At 33.9% G+C, this 20,116-nt stretch overlaps 1 protein-coding gene and 1 long non-coding RNA gene across 8 annotated transcripts in view; both read right to left on the bottom strand.

Moving 5' to 3' along the window:
- Positions 1-2,296: 2,296 nt before the first annotated feature.
- Positions 2,297-2,912, bottom strand: LOC123714484. The gene is made up of 3 exons (XR_006754315.1): positions 2,803-2,912; positions 2,472-2,520; positions 2,297-2,388 (listed from the first exon to the last, which is right to left on the bottom strand). It is a non-coding gene; the product is annotated as an uncharacterized LOC123714484 (long non-coding RNA).
- Positions 2,913-11,109: 8,197 nt separating this feature from the next.
- The window catches only part of LOC123713982 (solute carrier organic anion transporter family member 74D), a 44,965-nt gene continuing 35,958 nt past the window's right edge, over positions 11,110-20,116 (bottom strand). For all 7 annotated transcript variants that reach the window (XM_045667928.1, XM_045667927.1, XM_045667926.1 and 4 more), the window contains exons 4-11: positions 18,353-18,484; positions 17,360-17,524; positions 16,523-16,648; positions 16,206-16,336; positions 15,698-15,828; positions 14,973-15,166; positions 13,878-14,054; positions 11,110-12,831 (exon numbers count right to left, since the gene is read on the bottom strand). In XM_045667928.1, the coding sequence (XP_045523884.1) occupies positions 12,686-12,831; positions 13,878-14,054; positions 14,973-15,166; positions 15,698-15,828; positions 16,206-16,336; positions 16,523-16,648; positions 17,360-17,524; positions 18,353-18,484 (1,202 nt within the window). In that variant the 3' untranslated portion in view covers positions 11,110-12,685. The remainder of the gene's footprint in view (positions 12,832-13,877; positions 14,055-14,972; positions 15,167-15,697; positions 15,829-16,205; positions 16,337-16,522; positions 16,649-17,359; positions 17,525-18,352; positions 18,485-20,116) is intronic.

Here is a 20,116-nt window from a genome sequence, read left to right as displayed (position 1 = left end):
TCAACTACTTAGTTATGATTGCATTCATTTCAAAATACGCTTCATTTTTTTCCGCTTAGACTTTAGGCGGCTACCATTAATTATCCCGTTCCAATTGTTGTAAAATATGTTCAAGGACAGCATTGAACAGCTTAAGAGATAGTGGATCTCCTTGTTTTACGCATCTGTCTATAGAAAACGTGTAGCCTTTTGATTCCATTTTTATGTGGCTAAAAATGCCTCTCGCATCAGACAGATTTCATTGCATAAGCGATTTCTACTCGTATTTTTCGTCCACGACTTGTGTTATTCTTCAAAAAACTACTGTTTTATCTTTGTACACATTTTAGATGTGAACTGAGACTTATTGGTCTTTAGTTACCAAAGTTACACTTACCCCCTTTTTTGTGCAGGAGAATTACATGAGATTCTTTACATTGTTTATGACATCATTAAATGTCTTAGTTAAAACTGAGGTTATTGCTCATCAATTCAGGTCTTGGAGCTATCCCTGGCTTTTCTAACGCTGGCTCTCTCTTCTTCTTCACTATTGGTGGAACTTTGCCGTATTTTAATTTAATTCCTTGTTAGTTAGACTTCTGTAGTTATCTGTATCAGAATTCTGGTTATGCTTCTTCTATAGTAATCTCTTTACGATACTTGTTCAGATATGCTATTTTTTTATTTACTTATCCATTCCCTTCCGTTTTCTCTTAGTTCTGAGGGCTTTTTCAATAAGTTTTCTCGATATCCTATTTCCTTCATTATCTGTTTTGTACCTAAATGCCTACTTAAGAATCAAAAATGCAATTAGAAAATTAATTAAATCTCTTGATTGTCAAGCTATGTATATTTTTTTTTAATATACACAAATAAACAAAATTTTGTATTTATCGAATTTTCGATTAGCTTCAAAGAATATACTTAATTAGTTTCACAATTTTTATTCACATTGATAACACGATTTGGCCATGTTTGACTTAATGAGTTTTCGCTTTACGAGGACGATTGTAAAATACTTACAAATGACGCTTATTAACGTACTTTTTAATTCTTAGTCCCGACTTCATACACTCTGAGTTGTTATATTATTAACTTTCATTATCTAACAAAACCGAACGTTCTATATAAATTAAAATGAAAATTGTTTTCTTAGCACAATACTCGAAGGCGGCTCAATCAATCAATCAAGGATCAATTCGAGTATTTTTTTAAAATATTCCATGAACTGTGAGGAAGGTTTTTTTTATGAAAAGTTCAAAAAAAAGTTTGTTAAGTTAAATGTTCCATATGTAAGTTCTAAAGGATAAGATAAGTAAAAATATCATGTTGAAACAAAGCTACTTACTTTTACTTACAAGTACGTAAAAAAAAAGTTACCTTCACTTATATAATCGCATTAATGAAGATCATGATAGGCCCCCAATGACAAAACGAAATAAGAATAGTTTAATTTTAGTTGTTTAAGTTTATGGTAATCTTTGCCGCGCATCACCACTATGTGGAACCAGCTGCCCACTGAAGTATTTAGGAGATTGTTGTTTGTCCTGCCAAATTCAGTTGGTCTGTCGGACACTGCCACTAGGGTGCTATCATTAGTAAGGTCAATTCTTGAAACCAGCTGCGTCATGTGGTCCCCTTATGAAAGGTATTATAGGGATATGATTGAAAGGGTGCAGAAAAAGTTCTTTAGAAATTTGTATAGAAGAAGGTACAATTTTTCTCCTTACCTCTACCCTAATAAGTTCTTGATGGGGGTTTTAGGGAACAATTCATTAGAAATTCGTAGAGATTTAGCTATAATAAAATTTGGTTTAAGCGTAATTAAAAACGAGACGGAAAGAGCATACTTGCTGGGGGACATCATGAGACTGTACGTTCCGGATAATTATTACCGCTGCCCGAAACACAAACATTTTTGCTGTGCGTTCGGCTCGCACTGTCCAGTGTCAACAAGCTCCCATTCCTCGGTTACTCTCGCTGCTTAATGGGTTTCTCGACTCTTCAGCGGAGATCGACCTATTTGTGAAGCGTATGGGGGTAATATACTGTGTCTTAAAAATATACTTGGAAAAGATTAGAGGATAGCAGGAGGTTTACTTTCAATTTTGTAAATAGCTTAATTGTATTTTATTTGAGTTTTATGTTACTTTTAGTTAGAATTTGGCCATGCATGGTCTGTAAATAAATAAATCAATTAAAAAAAGAACCAACACAACTTAGGATCCTTCAAGCATACCTAAAAGACCGACAACACACTCGCGAGCCCTCTGGCATTACGAGTGCCTGTTTTGCTGTTCTACAAAAAAAAACAAGATTATGTCCTTAAATTTTATTTCATAATTATTAAACTGCGAATATTCTTATCATAACTCTCCAAAAACAACCTTCATTTCTTAGCCGAGAGATCTGAAAAAAAGATTCAATTATTGTATCTAAAGTTTATGGGAAATTAGATATACATTTTTCGCTGTAATACGAGATATACTCACACATTTAATAAAGCACTATTGACACCAAGTAGTGACGGTATTCCAATGTCTGAAAATATAATTCAATTATTAATGTTTGAATTACTGAATCTATATGTATATAGATATGAGTAAACCCATGTATACACCAACAAATGTTTCAGACACATTGTGTATTTCTGTGCCTTATGTGACTAAAATTACGGTTTCGCCGGGAAACTGTTACTGTTACCTTAGTGGGTTCATCGACCTTTTATTGCTTTAAAACATAATGTACACAGTGAAATAAACTTTGGCATCATTTTGCATTGAATAAAAAGTTAATAATAAAAAAAAAACATAAAATACTTACTCCAACCTTGTGGTGCACTACAAATACTCGCAATTTGAATTAGAAAAATAATAAAAATTAAAAACAAAGTCAAAATGTTTATGGACGTCATGGTGTCAACAGACAATAAATTAAAATAGTTACCTATACGCTAAATTTATGTGTTTTACGTTGTATTTTTTGTTATGTTAAATTGTAAGAGGAAATTGCAAAGACATTGATAATTTCAATGTCTGTCGGTTTGTTAGATTATTAACTTTGACTAAATACGTAGATTTCGTGCGTAATTCAAAATATCATTTTTTATCGTTTTTTTTTCACGGTATTTTAATTCACCGATATCGCTGTTGACCTATCAGAATCATTTAGGGTTGAGTAAGAATACACTTTTCGCCTTGAAGTGTCCTGCGCATGAGCATCGGCTTCGGCTGCACCTAGGGCCTGGCCAGGGTCATGCTTTCTTTAAATTGTTACGAAACAGCTTACTGTTAAAGTAAATAGTTTCTGTGTAAAAACGATTTACTTTACATCTAACGGCTCTTGCAAACCGGGGTTTATACTCATGGTGGAAAATAAAACATCTGCTTTGTTCTAAATCAATATGTTATTTTACGTTTTAGTAATATTATATCTAATTATATCACATTTTGAATTGTTTTATTGCACTTTGCTACCGCCATATTCGTATTGTTCCGGCGCCATTTCCTCTACAGGGAATTCCTCCATGACCACCTGAAAAATTATAGGTACATGTTATCTAAGCACCTTCATTATTTTATTCTAAGGGAGCGTTCAAACCTTACGAACGTCACGCAATTTTTGGAGATTCTTCAACCGAATAGGAATCATTTCATATAATTGAAGACGAGAATACGTGTAAGTTAGAAACATACAACTAGTCTGCATAAGTACTATTTCATTTGAATAAACATAATACTGCTTACATAAATTAATATAACAAAAAACAATAACTAACCTTAAAATATAATATTAAAAGGAGTCCCTTTAGGCAAGGTTCCGAAGGTACTGGCAGCGTTCCCCCTTTGAATAGCCAGACTAATTAATTATTTTTCTATTACTTATTAAATATTTTTGCAAACATGTCATACAAAACTATTAATACTTTTTATATTTAGAAAATGAAAAACGGCTTAATGTAGAAAGTTGCCAACACTTTTATTGTTTTTCGAAGTAATCTCCGTTCCTCATATATCCATTGCCATAATATAATTAAAAATAGGCAAAATAAAGAACGAATTGTCTTTAATTAATATATATAAATCGTCAATAGTTAAAAAGAATAAATTACATTTAAATAATGAAGGTTGAAATGAAAAAGTTAATTACTTTTATTATTGAAAAGTCGTCAAGAAAAGATAAGATATGTGAAGACATTATAAATATGTAGTTCTTTAGGAAATTAACATTACAGATTCAAGTGGCCTTCAAACAGTTTTTGTTTAACTAAGGAATATTTCCAGCAGTTATATGCATGATTTTTAAGGCTTTTTATAGAACATCTAAGACTGGGCAATAAAAAAATATCACAATATTAAACATGTATCTAGAAAATGTTTATCCACCCACCACCCTAGCAGTTAACGAGCTTATAACAGAACTCTAGAATAATAATGTTATTTTATATCTACACGGTGGGGTATGCGAATGATATAGCTATGTTAGTATCGAGGAACTTTAAAAGTGTTGGAAGGTCGTGGTCCACAATTGCCTATGATGCACTGCATTTGAATTTGGATTATGTTTTTCTGTACTTTTGATGTGCGGTGTCATTTATATATTCATTTTATATTTTCTCATACAAGTAAACACAATGTTTTCAAACATTATTTACGTTTTATTTAATTGCTATAGCCGCTAGTCCTCTCTATCAGAAAGCACCATATTTGATCTCATGAGAACGGCCTGCAAAGTATTTGACACAAACAAACAAACCTTGAATATATACTAAATAAAGCAACGATCTCCTTCTATCAATACAAAAAGATTCTAGGCGTTCAAAAAGGGGTTTATCGCCTAAAATAACTTTATGGCTATACACTGCCTTAATTAGGCCAATGCTAACTTATGGAGCACTTTTTTGGTTGTCAAGATCGAAAATCCTAATGGCGATCACGAAACTTGGACGCTTCCAGAGGCACGCCTTGTCCGCAGTAAGCGGTTGTATGAAAACAATGCCAACAGCAGCGCTGGGGATAGGCCTTCAAATTGTACTCCTAGACCTCTACTTAGAGCAGGACCCAGCACTAGCCACTGCCATCAGACTTATACTCCTGGAGATAATACCACTACAGGTTCTCATCAGGGTGATAGAGTGATAATAGCCGTTCATAGCCGCACCATGTCATAGGATCGCTAATCAAAATATTTTCGACAGTAAGTATCATGTACAAATCAGAGAAGAGGAACGTGATCAATCGACCCTAAATGACCTACACTTATATACCGAAGGCTCAAAAACGGGTTGTGGCTCCGGCGCTGGCATATTCTCTCTTGATCTCAATTTCAATATACTTTGAATTCAATATACTATACTTATCCATGTTTATAATACACACAGATCGATTTTCTCAATGTGAATGCGTCACGAAATTAATAACTTCTGTATTAAATTCGTATCCGACAGTGCATCTGTGATAATGCTGCTAGAAAACTAAAAGTCAAACAAACTGATACTGAAGTGTCTCAATGCACTGGAGGATATGACCATGAGAAACATGGTTACCCTACAGTGGATAAAAGGACACAGTGGATGCTGCCGACTAGCTTGCGATGCTCCGCAATGATACGTGCGAACCTGGATTCGCCAAACTCCCACAGAACTCAAACATCACCGATGCTCGTGTAACGCGGACTGTAGACCAAAATGGCAACTTGGTAGTTTACACGCTACTGACAAAGAGACTTCAAAGCCTCAACAAAACAAATCTAAAAACAATTATGGACCACCCTCTCTTTAATAAACATCCTTTAGTCCTAGGCACGACAGACAGTCCCTTGTTCAGTACAGGGGAACCAGTACGTAGTCCTGGAATGCGTTGCTGTAGCTTCCCAACGTGCAGAAATCCTCAGTGAGGTCGCTCTGTGAAGCGACGTGCCCCGGAGACTTCTGTGCTTCTGCTTCTTCATTGGCCAGGACTTTGCCCAGAATATCCTAGAATAAAGCAAAATAGATAAGTATGCCAGCTGCTCGCTGAAAAATTTCAGAACCAATTCGCCTTAGGGTCCTTTAAGAAAAGAGCGTACCAATTATTTAATGGCTGGCAACGCACTAGCGAGCCCTGTGGCATTGAGTGTCCATGGGCGGCGGTATCACTTGAGTTTGCCCCGTTGTATAAAAAAGTATATAAAAATAAACAGGTTTTGTGTAGACATAAAATAATATAATAATAGCTATTATTTATATCCATTTGCAATTTATTAATAAATAATAATAATAATAAGCCTTTATTCCACATCTTTGACATACATTTGATTGAAATAAAAAGAAAAATTATAGTTTTACTAAGATGCGGCCCCTGTCCGGGAGAAGGCCTCCTCCAACTTTTTCCACCCTACTTTATTTTTTGCCATCGTCATCCAATTTCTGCCAGCTACCCTCTCGATCCCGTCGGCCCATCGCTCCATTGGTCTTCCTTTCTTTCTGTTTCCTTTCGGACCCGTCCATTCTGTTACTGTTCTAGACCATCTGTCATCTGTACAACGGGCTACGTGGCCTGCCCATCTCCATTTAAGGGCATAATGCTCAGCATCAATAATATTGGTTTTTCTGCGAATATTTTCACTTCTATGTTTGTCGCGTAATTTTATTCCGAGAATACTCCTTTCTATCGCACGTTGGCACGAACGTATTTTGGCTTTTGTTTTGTTTTTGAAAATCCAAGTTTGTGCTCCATATGTAAGGCAGGGCAACAGGCAAGAATCCACTACCTTTTTCTTTAACTTAATTGGGAGCTTAGCTTTGAGGATTTCTTTTAAGCTCCAAAACTTCTTCCAAGTTGTGGTGACGCGGCGCTCCAGTTCGTTGTCATGTCTTTGTTTCTTAAATGAAACTTGTTTACCAAGATAAGTATAGCTGTCTACATACTCGATGTCTGTTCCGTTAAGCATAATCGGGTAAATGTTGTTATTTGTTGCAACTTTTGTTTTCGAAGTATTTATTTGTAGTCCTATTTTTTTGAAATAATTTCTGGTTTTGTTTTCTTTATAGTCACGCTTGCCAAACTTTGTTTTATAGCCGTTTCAATCTTTACGTAGAATGAGTCTATGTTATCTTCGTGTTTCCAGTCGATTTGTTGGATTTTTAGTTTTAAAGCTGTGGAGGTATTCCTGCTGATTTACGTCAAGCGTAAAATCTGTTCTAGGTGTTTTGAAACAAGCTCGACTTTTTTTGGCTTTACTCAGTAGGAGAGTGCCTCTCAATAATCTGTGGTCGCTTTGGAAGATTTTATTATTTATGATTTCCAAGTTTGAGAAGGTACTTAGGTACGTTGCTCAGAATATAATCTATTTGATTTTTATGTCGTTGGCCTGGAGACATCCAAGTCCATAGGTTCTTAGTTTTCTTTTTAAATATTGTGTTTATGATGGTGTATCTATTTGCTTGCGCATATTGCAGCAGTAGGTCGCCTCTGGAATTTCTGGTTCCATAGCAATAGGGACCCATGATTGAGGGCTCGATATTTTGTCTCTGACCAATTTTGGAGTTCAAATCTCCCATAACGATAATTTTTCCATGAGCTAGTTTTTGTGCTGCTTCGATATTCTCATAAAAGGTATTGACGTCCTCGTCCGGTGCGTCACATGTAGGGGCATAGACTTGTACAATTGATATATATAATGAATCAAATTTCAGAATTAAGAGACAGACTCGTTCTGATATCCCGATATAATTATGAATATTTCTTTTAAATAACTTTTTGATTATAAACCCTATGCCGAAATGAAGGGTCATTCCTTTGTCTTTCCTGTGTAGCATAGGATATGATCTTCGTCTTCTATTATCTCCTGTCCCATCCTTCTGGTTTCAGATAGCCCATATAATGTCATATTTAATATTGGATAATGAGTGCTTTAAATGAGGGCGCTGGGGTGAAAGTAATGATTTTACGTTGTATGTGCATATGTATAGTTTTTGGCAAGTTGAAGGGTTGTAGTCTTTTTCTCCCGCGGTGACTAGCCGTGTTGGGAGAGGTGGAGGGGGCGCTTGTAATTGTTATTCTGTGATTTTTAGAGATGTTGTAGCTTCTTCTAGAGCGGGACGTTTTGAATTTGTTGTTTTTGTCAAGTAGTTATCAATGTGGTTGTTTTTATTTAATTTTTTCGCTGCTTTTCTAATTTTATTTGTGTCGCGGATGTCTTCTAACGACTCTGGTGACGATGACTGGTTTCTCTTCTTTTTTCCTAGTCTTGACCTTTCAGAGTCAGTGTTTTGATTCTTTAAGAAAATAATTTTATCATATTTTAGAATCGCTAGTCTTCCTTTTTCTCGTTCTGTGTTGACTACTATTTGCAACTCCTTGTGTTTATTCAAAATTTCTAGAGGAAAATCTTCTTTAACATAATACGGTGCTGATTCAATTTTTTTCTTTTGTTTAAGGATTTTTATTTTTAATCCCATCGTTGCTAGTATGATAACTATGGGTCTCGTCTTTTCCCACTTTTTCCTAGTCTTCTTATGTATTCGATGCTGTTTTTGTGGCATTTAATGTTCAAACATTTATCGATTATTCCCACAAGGCTTTTTTCTAGGTCCCAGTAGCTGTTTTCTTCGTACTCGACGCCAAAAATAAGCAGGTTTTTTCGTCGCAAGTTTCGCTCTAGTTGGTTTATTTTACTTGTTTGCATTTCAAGTTTTTCCTCTAAGATTTTGTTTTGGTTTTCCAACTCTCTAAACTTTTCATTTATGCTTCGATTAATTGTCTCTTTAATATCTTCCTTCATATCCTGCATATCGAGTTTTTGTTGGTTGATTGCCTCTTGCATTGATTGCAATATACTCTTTATTTCTTCCATTCTATCTGTTCTTTTACTCCGAATCGAAAGTAGAATATAAAAAATATATATAAAAAAAATAAAAAAAACAAATTCGACACAATATGAATATGTTCCTTGATTTGATCTGTGTTCCGTTGATTGAGCGTCATCGGCTTTCGGAAGCGGCCAACGAGAGATATGCGTAATTACTTGAATTTCTTTTATATATTTAGTTTTGCAAGTGACTTTTGGCGTGATGCCTAATTAATTGAAATATGCTATCAGTCACGTATACACTTTCACAGCAAAATATGATAATCAACGTTCCACAATAAATATACTTCACTTTAGTCTCTTTTTTTTCACTTCCGACTTCACAAATTATAGAAAAGTTAATATTAGCAGGTTGGTCCGTTGCTGAGTCACTCACTCAATACGTTCCAGAAAATGTTGTTTTTTAACTATTTGTTCGAAGTTTATGCACTAAACATTTTGTAGGTCGTTTGTATTAGGTTGTTTGTCGTAGTTTGTATCGATTTACGTTTTTTAAACATAAAATTGCACTATATTATTCACTGATTATATTTATAATAACATCTGTAAGACGGAGCTTGTGTTGACGGTTGCTACACGCACTACCCAATTCCAATTGAAATGAATTTATTAATACTAATTAAATAATGTAGATCGGGAGTGTTATCAAAGTTTTCAGAAGAACCGAAACAATAATCGAAGAAAAAATTTAATTCCTAACTTAACTTCCTTACTTAACCTCGGATATTTCTTTTAAATTGTGACTCAGTTGTGCTCATTTATCATATACAAATCTAATGTTACTATTCAAATCCGTGATTATTGGCAGGTATTTTTAGAAAAGATTTTAAAGTGTGGAAAAAAAACTTTAAATCTCTCAATATTATTTTATTTACAAATTATAAAATACGTATAATAACAATTATTATGAATATAAGTAGCTGTACCAGAAATGACCAGAAAATATTAAATATATAAATTGTTATTTCCAATCCATTAAAAAAGTAAAAATATTTTTCTAAATATATTTGTGATCTTTTGGTAAAATATTAAAACTAGTCTACATTATTCTAAATTCCAAAGTTTAGCAACAGTAAAAAAACACGATTAAAAACATTACAAATTCATCTTAACATTGTAAAAATCCAACAAAATTTTATTTAAAAAAAAGATATAATTAAAATTCTTATTTTAAATTTTTAACAAAAAATGCACACTTGAACACTGTCAAATGTCATACAGAAAAATGGCAGATGACAATTAACAGAATACAATCTCGAGTTGATCTGTTGAAGATTCAACAGAACATACATACCGAAAAATAGTTTCATTACAAAGCGCCACTTAAAAACCGGTACTGACCACGATTTTGTTCGACTAGTTGTAATAACAATTTAATTACAACAGATAACAAATTATCCTAAAGTGATGTTCAAAATTGTTCAGCGTTCGCTTACATAAACCGATTATAATAACTTTAATCTAATACATTAAAAAATCCATACATCTAGATTGCACACAAATAATGCACAAAGTAAAGGCAATAAAAATTTGGTGATATATCTTGAAAAATCGTTTTGTATTCATAAATGCTTTCCCTGGATACAAAACCTTTTTTGAAGCCTTATACTTCTTTGCAAGTAAAGTTCGTAGACAGTATCAAGCGCAAATATTTATATGAAAAATGTTATAGCGCTTTATTAATAACAATATTTTGACTTTATTTTGTTAAGCTATTAGTCTCACGACGTGATTGTGAAAGCCTTAGCAGGAACTATACGCAATATCGAACATCGTTACAGTAGATTTTTATATTGAAAACTTGAGAAGCGCTCCGTCGTCGTATTTGGAACTAAACGGAGGCACGAACATCCATCGAATAAAGTATCTATAGTTATTATATATTCGTACGTATACGTTTGACATATTTATCGAAAATTATCGTAATAGCGTATACGATTACTTGACGAATCTATCGTAAACTTCGTGCTAAGGTCTTTGCTCTCTTGTCTATAAAATTTATGACTGATAGCAATTACGTTTAGTATTTTGGTTCACCCATAAAACAACAAGTACAAAAAAACATTTTGTTATATCACTCTGCAATTGATAGGGATATAAAATCAGTCAGTTTCGGTAACGTTTTACTTCTACAATTTCCAAACTCATTCACAGATTAAAAATTAGCAGATTCATAGACAAACATAATCCTACAATAATTTACACTCGACCCAGCCTTTTATATTAATTCACTGAATAAATCAAGTGCGTAATAAAATATATATATATATATATATATATATATATATATATATATATATATTATTCTAAATTACATGGCCATACATACTTGTACATAAACGCCGTTACATCTATTGAGAGTAAAATTCATTTAAAATAAATATTTACATTTAGTCACTAATATAAAAATCTAATCACTAGCCATTTAATTCGCAATTATATAAAAAATGTTGCGAACTACGCTGTCTTTTTGGAAATAGCCCAGTGTTTAACTTTCACTTCAAATATAATTAATTCAATAACCCAAAATAAAAACTAAAATATTTTGTATCTTTCTTTCAAACGACACGTACGCGTTAAAATAGAGTACTCAGTTTCCAGTTGGTTGTCAATTAACAGATTTGTCAACTGTCAAACTTAATGTCATGCCTTTTGAGTTTCAAGAATTACCTGTTCAATGGTGTTGTTGCAATTAAAAATAACATGTACATTCAAACTGACGTAAGTCTTTTGTCTAATCAACACGAATTAATTTGACATTGACAGTAGTCAGTTTACATTAACATTTTCCAGAATTATTCGCTTTAAGAATTAAAAATGTATTCAAAAAGGTTTTCATATATTAACTCCTACAATTAATTAACAAACAGACAGCGTAATTCAGCAAAAACTCAGTCCCATGTGTGTGATGTACACAACTATTATAAAATGAATAACGTGAAATAAAATGAATAAAAACACATACAAAAAATATTATGCAATTACCTAAAGCTAACACTGGATAAAGTAGATTTTAGTTTAAAAATACATTACGTCATTTGCTAAACACGTAAAAATTCTTCTACTAAATCCAATACATTAAAATAATTGTTCAATTTAAAAAATATGCCGCGTCAGTTTATACGCCCAAACGATTTAAAAGGTATTTAAGATATTATTTCTCTATCGTTTGCTTTATTTAGGCAGAGATAGCCGATATATTTATCGAACTTATTAAAAAAAAGTTTTATGCTTAGTGACGTCATAGCTTCAATGACAACTCGTTGATCAAAACATTCGTTATATGAGGTCAAAACAGGCAGTGACCATTTAACAAACAAACCTTTAAATATAAATTTCGCTACAACATCAAAAATATTGCACAAATATCGCTAAAAATAGAAAACGTCATCTAACAATTCAAAAATATTTGTCAAAATTCGACTTCTGTAAAGAAAACTGATTTTCAAAGGTCCCTTTCCGAGTTTAATTTTTATTCTCTGGTTCAACGGGATAAGTATAATACAGTCAAATCGCTATTTACGACTTTTATTTGTGGTGGAAATTTTATGGTCCTTCGATCCGGATTCTCGTTAAATTGTAAATATATGTTTTGTCGCCTTGAAGCATCATAGCAGTATATACCTATTATATTTAGGTTTTTATCGTATATTTCAGTTATTAAACATGTCCATGTTTGTATCGGCACTTGTTTATTTATGAATATATAAAACATTATTTGTAACGTCCTAGAATTCATTCCATAACCCACTCATTTGCCAAAACATCCTTCTGTTACCGTAAATATAGCAGTGCCAACTTTACGCATTTAGTATTTTTACATTCACACGGAGTCCTCGTACATTGTCGATGTACGTCAGAGTTGTGTGTCAGGGTTAGGCGCGAGTGGCGCGTCTTGAGGTGTATCTTGTCTTTCTCCAGGATTCATGTCGATGCGTCCCGCCCGGCTCCATACTAGCATATCCATTATAAACGCTAGGAACATTAGACCGGATGACAGACCTGGAATGCAAACCAACTTTATTAAGTAAATATTTATAAACGTTTACAAAATTCGCGTTTATATTTCTTATTTTGTATTTATGACCGGCGAAAACCAAAGACAATATTACTACCTATATAATGGTCGTGACTAGACATAATATTCATATCCGACGAATGTTCTTTAGTTTTGGAGGTCGAGTAGTAGCAGCCATTAAAAGTGAATCTTGACTAAGTTATTCCACCAAGTAATTAAATCAAAGGCTTTTTCTACATTTCTATTATGTGTAAAAAATAGGAATTGCTGAGCATCAATGCGAATGTACACACACAAAATTTCTATGAAATAGTCATTATTATTGCCTATCTACCATATAAAGTGTTTAAAGAACTTTAGGCTCTCCGAATAGGCTTGAAGATTTCTGAATAATTCAATATAGTTATTTTTTACATAACGTGATGTCAATCGGTAATTTCCACTGATCAAGTCACTCCCACAACATTCCTAAGAAAATATAAATCACGCAGCGTCATCACGCGATCGCGTCGTACACGTGACTGTATATATTAAATATGACACAATTTATGTAAATCGAGATGAAAAAAGCAATTTAATATTGCATACATTGTTATCATTAAAATCATTATATGCCATTACACCAAGCCTGGATGTTTTCTCAAATCGAACATTTTTATCTTCCTAAATCGATGAAAGATCGGTTTGAAATTATGAATCTGAATATATTTCTATGGGTCTTTTACTGCTCTACCCGCAACCTTCGGCATGGAAATAAGATGAACTGGTAGTGATCAATTTCTGTAAATTCCATCGAAAGTCGTCAGTGAGCCCTCCCCCACTATTTATTATTAGCAAAAGTGCAATTTGGGTTGTTTAAAGAACAAATAATAAAGTCCAGACCGTATCTATACACAATTTTTCATTCATTCTGCAATTTCTTAAGTTAAAAGATATCAGTCACGGTAAATTCGTATCCAATTTTAATATAGTTCCTTTAGATAATTTCCAACGCTAACACAGAGGACCGGGGCCTATCTATCGCACTCACCCAGGAAGAAATGCCGCAAGCTGTCACTGTCATACGATACGCAGCCGCCAAGTACGCCGCAGGCGACGTCTCGCAACCGACAGGCCGCGTCAACTGCCGCCCCGAACACAATGGGGCAAGGGACATTCCCAAACACTCCAATGGCGAACTGTATCACCCCCATCGCCATGGCCTTATCTGAAACGGACTTAAACTCAAAACGAGACGGGATTCGAACAAATTGTTCCCAGATTTCGAATATAACACATTAGGAATAATGGATCACTTTTAAAGAAAGCATTGTTAAGTGTCTATGTGATACCTAATCCGCCGTTTTGCTGGTATTTTTTTCGGCTTACCAAACATCTCTAGTATTTTTTATTTATTTTTTGAAACATGATTACCAAAATTGTCATAAATTTTAGATAAAAGAGCTTGTAACATAGATATAGTATTAATGATGAGGTAATAATAATAATAATCAATGGCGCTACAACCTTTTTAGGTCTGGGCTAAATTTCTGTATCTGTTTCATGATCGTTTGTGAATTGAATAGGCAAGTAGGTGATCAGCCTTCTGTGCCTGACACACACCGTCGACTTTTTGGGTCTAAGGCAAGCCGGTTTCCTCTCGATGTTTTCCTTCACCGTTCGAACATTTAACATTGTGCACATCCGGGGATCGAACCTACGACCTCAGCGATGAGAGTCGCACGCTGAAGCCAACACTGTGGCATGTGGTAAACTTCAATAAATAAGTAACCATGTTAGAGATATAATCACAGTAGTTTTATTGTGTGGGCAGATAATTATGTGTCTGTTTTGTACTCTAAAACAAAGTAGAACTAGATAGGATTAAAAGAAAACACTTTTTAACCGGATTGAACCTATGTATTATTATAAACTTGTAATTATTTTACATCATTTTAAAATTAAGTTTTCCGACGTGGTCACGGTGACTGATAGAATTATGTAAAATAGTTAAGTTTAGCTTTAATCCGGTAAAAAAGTGTTTTCTTTCAATTTAAAAGCTAATTTAGTTAGAGATTAATTTAGTGAAATTCGCCTTCCACCTGAAAATATTAATTACATTGATTTATTATTAATGATAACTCACCATGTTTATCCGTACAACGTATAATTAACAACACAGCCCCGACTTCACCACTGGCGTGTACGAACATAATGGCCGCAAATATCGCTATGAATAAGTAGATCTGGTTGCAGGGACCGCCACATTCGCCGCTCACGGCAAACCCGCCGTTCGATATGTCGTCATACGTCACGTTTACAGCCTCGTATCGTTCCAAACTGAAACGTTCCGTCATTATTGGGACGCAATGGCTTTCCAAATCTTATTTTTTTTAAATAAGTGCAGTATTTTTGTATTTATTTAATCTGATATTTGGAATATTAAATGGTCAATGTATTAAAAAGTCTAAGTAGAAGTTTGTAGGTGTGCAAAGGCTGTCAAATCATTTTTGTATGAAATTTGACAGCGCTCACGACGAGATGACTTGAGTTACGAATTAGAACATGGAGTTTAATTTTTGATATTCTTTGAAGCGTCGTTCAGTCAATCACAATTTTAAAAAATATGAAATCTGGCAATACATAAATGCAAAGTGAAGGTAAGTAAATGTGTGATATTTTATTTTTAAATTTTATAGTCTGGTAACGAGTGTAATAATGTTAATTTACCATAGACTAATAAGATTGGTCATCCAAAATATAAACTTTTTGGAAACACACATGGATTTGACCTCCGTAACGTAATAATAATTTTCATAGTCTGTGAACTTATTCACGTTCGAAATTCAAATATTACGAAATGTAACTTACATTTTGTAAGCCCTATCCCCGATAGTGTTGTTATTAACACATTCGCAGTCACTGTAGTACCAAGTGCTGTTGTCTAGTCGTTTGCTACTGTGACAACCAGCTTGACACGGAGACATGTATGTGTATGAATCCTGAAAAATGTATAGAAAGTAACGTTTTCACTGTTTGTCATAAATATTTCGAAATTGTCTTACGTACATCAAAGCGAGTCCTAGAACCCCGGGTTTTAAACACACATTTTTACATACAGATTATATAGAAATACACTTGAACTATAATTGGCCTAGCGTTTTTACACCGGAAACATTGCTTCATATTTTGGATCCCGGAAGGATCAAAACTTTCAAACACGAATAGACTGTGATGAGACCTACAAAGCGATTGTCAAAACGTATTTAATATATTAATATTTTGAATATAGAATGCACTTTTGAAAAAAGGAAGGAAAAATTACGCAAGGATTCGATTTTCAAAGTTTTCTATCCAAACGTAAATATTGAGTACAAACCTGCCCACAAACAGGACTATATGAGGAATTCTCGCATTGACAGCCAACACTACAAGTGAGGTTGTTGTCTGTCGTACTCAACACTCTGAAGGATTCTTCGGGACAACTCACAAACATAAGCAGTATCATACCTGAAACAATAAACAAGTTTTATAAATCAAAACAATTCTTATATTCAAATTTCGAACTATAAAGAAGCATTCTTTGCTATTTAATAAAGGGATATACATGTATAATGTCATCGCATTAATACATATATCTTATATTTTCTATTTAACAAAATATATGAGCGAAAAAATATAAGCTAAAATCTTTACCAGCGCTATAGATGGCAGCAGTTGCAGCTGTCCAGGCGGCAACTTGTCTCGCACTCGGGACCAGCTTTAGTATAACCACTCCGGAGGTGATAATACCTAAACCCATCACCAGAATACCGCCAAGACCTGGAAAAATGAGCTTCTATGTCATTTATTGAATATTATTATTATTATAGTTCAAATTCAATTTCCACATGAAATCAAGTGTCTAATAACAAATTCCGTTAAAAAGTAGAAGACCCTAAAAATGCACTCATAAGAATTAACTATACTTTTTATGTTAAATTGATTCTAAATTTACATTGACTACCAGTTCGCAAGTCAAGGGCATAGAGCGGGCAAGAAGGACTGGCAAGAAACTCTCCGCCAATTTTTTAAACGCCAAGTTTTGAGTCATACAAATTGTTTGAAATGGAGAAAACCAATCCCAAGGATAAGGATCATTTAAGTATTCGTCAAATTTATATAAAGCTTTATTGAATAATTTACGTTTAACGAGAGCTTTGAATTTATTCAGTGATCAATTTTCTCATCTATTACAGTTCTCTAATTTCGCTTGGGAGTTTGTTGTATACAATTAAAAACGAATACAATTTCCACATAAGGAGTGGTTTATCTACTAGAGCCTGGTTGGTCGTACGCTTAAGTAAACAAACCATGAAAATTAGAAATTTTTTCTAATTTTAATGGGAGTAATTCTATCCAAATTCAAATCATTTGAGTCAAATGATCAATACGCGTTGAGACACGACATGATACGTCATTCCGTCCGACGAATGACAATCGAAATTCAACGTTCATCCGAAATATCCGAACTCACAAAAGCTAGTACCTCACCCGAAACAAGGTTGGCATCGTGCGTGGGCAGTCTGAACTGCTTCTCCAGATATTTGGGCAGGAATGAGTAGACTCCACTTATGGGCATCAGATGGAGAACCGAACTGGCTGTCCTCCACATCAGGATGTCATTTGTCAACTGACGCTTGATCGTCGCAAAGAAATCTGTGAATTCGTCAATTGTCTAAATACACTACATTTGTCAAATCATTATTGTCATCATATCAGATGGCGTAGTCTTTCGAATTTTTAAACGTTTTTGACATTCATAAGCATGTCCTAAAACGCATCTATACAGAAAAAAAACGTATTTAGATTAGATTGATTAGATATTGCAAAACATTTTAATATTAATTCATCTATGGCGTAGAACACTGATTCTTCTGACTCGACTTTATGATTTAATCTAATTGAGATTTATCATTTGTCATCTGACGTTTAAATTTAGTTATAGCTAATAAACCCGAATGTGCTGTTTTGAGAGACTGGGTTCATATACATGCCTATGTACCTGGTGCCTCGAATCAACGGAGATTTATGAATTAAATGTTTAAATGTTTTAATAATTTTGCTAACATAGTTATAAGTATTACACTACTCTACGATATATGGACTTATAATGGTCTGAATTAAATGATATTTATTATTTTATTTAAATTTCGTCACTTAATCTGTGAAACATGCAGAAAAATAAAGTGGCCATGATTTTTTTATTACATTAAAAACATGAAATAGCATTTAAATATCTAAGATAAGGTATTGTAATGTCATTATCTTCTATCAATTGACGTTTATTTGACGTAGTTTTTGGCTTAATTTATCCGTACGCTTGGAAATAATTTACGCACATTCGTTGAGGAATGAGACTTTATATTAGTAATTACATTCTTACTTTAAAAGCGTTAATAATGAAATTATTATTGTTGAATACATCAGCTTTATTTCCAAATGATAAAAGCAAACTTGTAATTAATTAATAAACTTGTAAAATACCTTTAAACAACGGCTCATTCTTCTCTTTAATCTTCTTGGGAGGCGGTGGTAAAGGACTCTGTCGTATTTGCTTCGGGAAACAGAACATCAGAGAGGAGAGGATCACCACGAATCCTGCTATAAACACCATACCTAGAATTGACAAAACATAACTTTAGTAAAAGATAATAAATAATAAAATATATATAAAAAAGTAGTAAAGTATAAAATGGCTAACTATTTTTCTCTGTCAAAATTTTCAAGGTTGTAGCATGTGCCAAAGTCGTGATAGGGATATCCCACGATATCTAATACCATAAATGTCATTTAAGTAAACAAGAATAAAAGTTTTCTCACACTTCGGCCACATTTGTAGTTATTTAGCTAATTTACATACTTAGCAAACTATATCTATACATATTTAAAGTACAAATGTATGACGAAGATTTAGTTCTATTATTTATTATGTTTTTTTCTATAATACACGGGGCAAACGGGCTTATCTGATGTTAAATGATACTGCCGCCAATGGGTATTCATCGTCCAAGGGCTAGCAAGTTTAAATTGACCGAAATGACAGTTATTGTGACGATATTGTAAAAATATTTGTCAAAATACACGAAACCCATGCGAGCGAAACGGAGGGTCGTATTTACTGACTATTAACTTAGTCGTATCGGTCTAATGAACGCAACACATAGTAAACAACAAAAAAACCATGATAAGCAAAGAATTCTAAGGAACAAAACAGCATTCATACATTATTTATTAGCGCTCTACAAAATAACATTACGCCCATTATCAATGTACGTTATAATACCAAAATCATTGAACCTTGTATGAGGCATAAGATAATAGGACTTCAACCGTGATAATTATCAACTATTCACTAATACAATTGCCAAGTTAACTTTGAAATAAAGTTAAAAAAAATCTCAATACCTGTGTGGTCAAAATGCTAAAGCACACCATAATTACAAAACAAATGCCGGCATTGAACCAAAATGGATCCTGATACATCAAAACAGACCACACTTGCGTTTACAAGGTCATCCGGCCAGCGCCAGTCAAGGGCGTTTACTAGACATTTAGGTACGTATTATTTTACTCGAATTAAAACTGAACGTGCTTTAAAAATTAGAATTGGAGATAGGGATTTAACCTATTGACATAGACGAGGTCACTAACCGGTTTAGAAGTAAAAGTGAACGAGGTGGCCGCTAAAACCCACTAAAACCTCATTACAACCGATGGTATAATTGTCGACAACGAGGCGCGCAGCCTTGGCCATGACCGTGTTGATAGAACGCTTATTTTAGTCGTAGTGACGCGACATGATGTAACGAATTATATAACACAAAGCGTGCGTTGTGACCGCCAGCGTGTCGACGATGCAACAGAGGAAAAGCGAAAGCCAAGAGAAAATTGCATCGCAGCGCAACGCGTACCGGCTGATTTCAATCGAGCCAATCGCAACTTTATAGTAGTAAAATGCTAATAAAAGAGCATTATCTTAATGAGGATAAAAAAAAACAAATCAGTAGCGCCACAACCTTTTTAGGTTTGAGCCTCAGATTTATGTATCTGTTCCACGATAATTTGTCAATTTAATAGGCAAGTCACTGATCACCTATCAGCCTCCTCTGCAACGAGGCAGGTCCTGACAAAGTATTCCTTCACCGTTCGACCGAATTTTAAATGCGCACATAGAAAGAAAGTTCATTGGTGCACAGGCGGGGATTGAACCCACGACCTCAGGGGTGGATCGCACGCTGAAGCTGCTAA

Source organism: Pieris brassicae, chromosome 9 (assembly GCF_905147105.1).
Source record: "Pieris brassicae chromosome 9, ilPieBrab1.1, whole genome shotgun sequence".
Lineage (NCBI taxonomy): Eukaryota > Metazoa > Arthropoda > Insecta > Lepidoptera > Pieridae > Pieris > Pieris brassicae.
The sequence above is the reverse complement of the archived record's forward strand: the minus strand, read 5'-3'. Positions and strand labels throughout refer to the sequence as shown.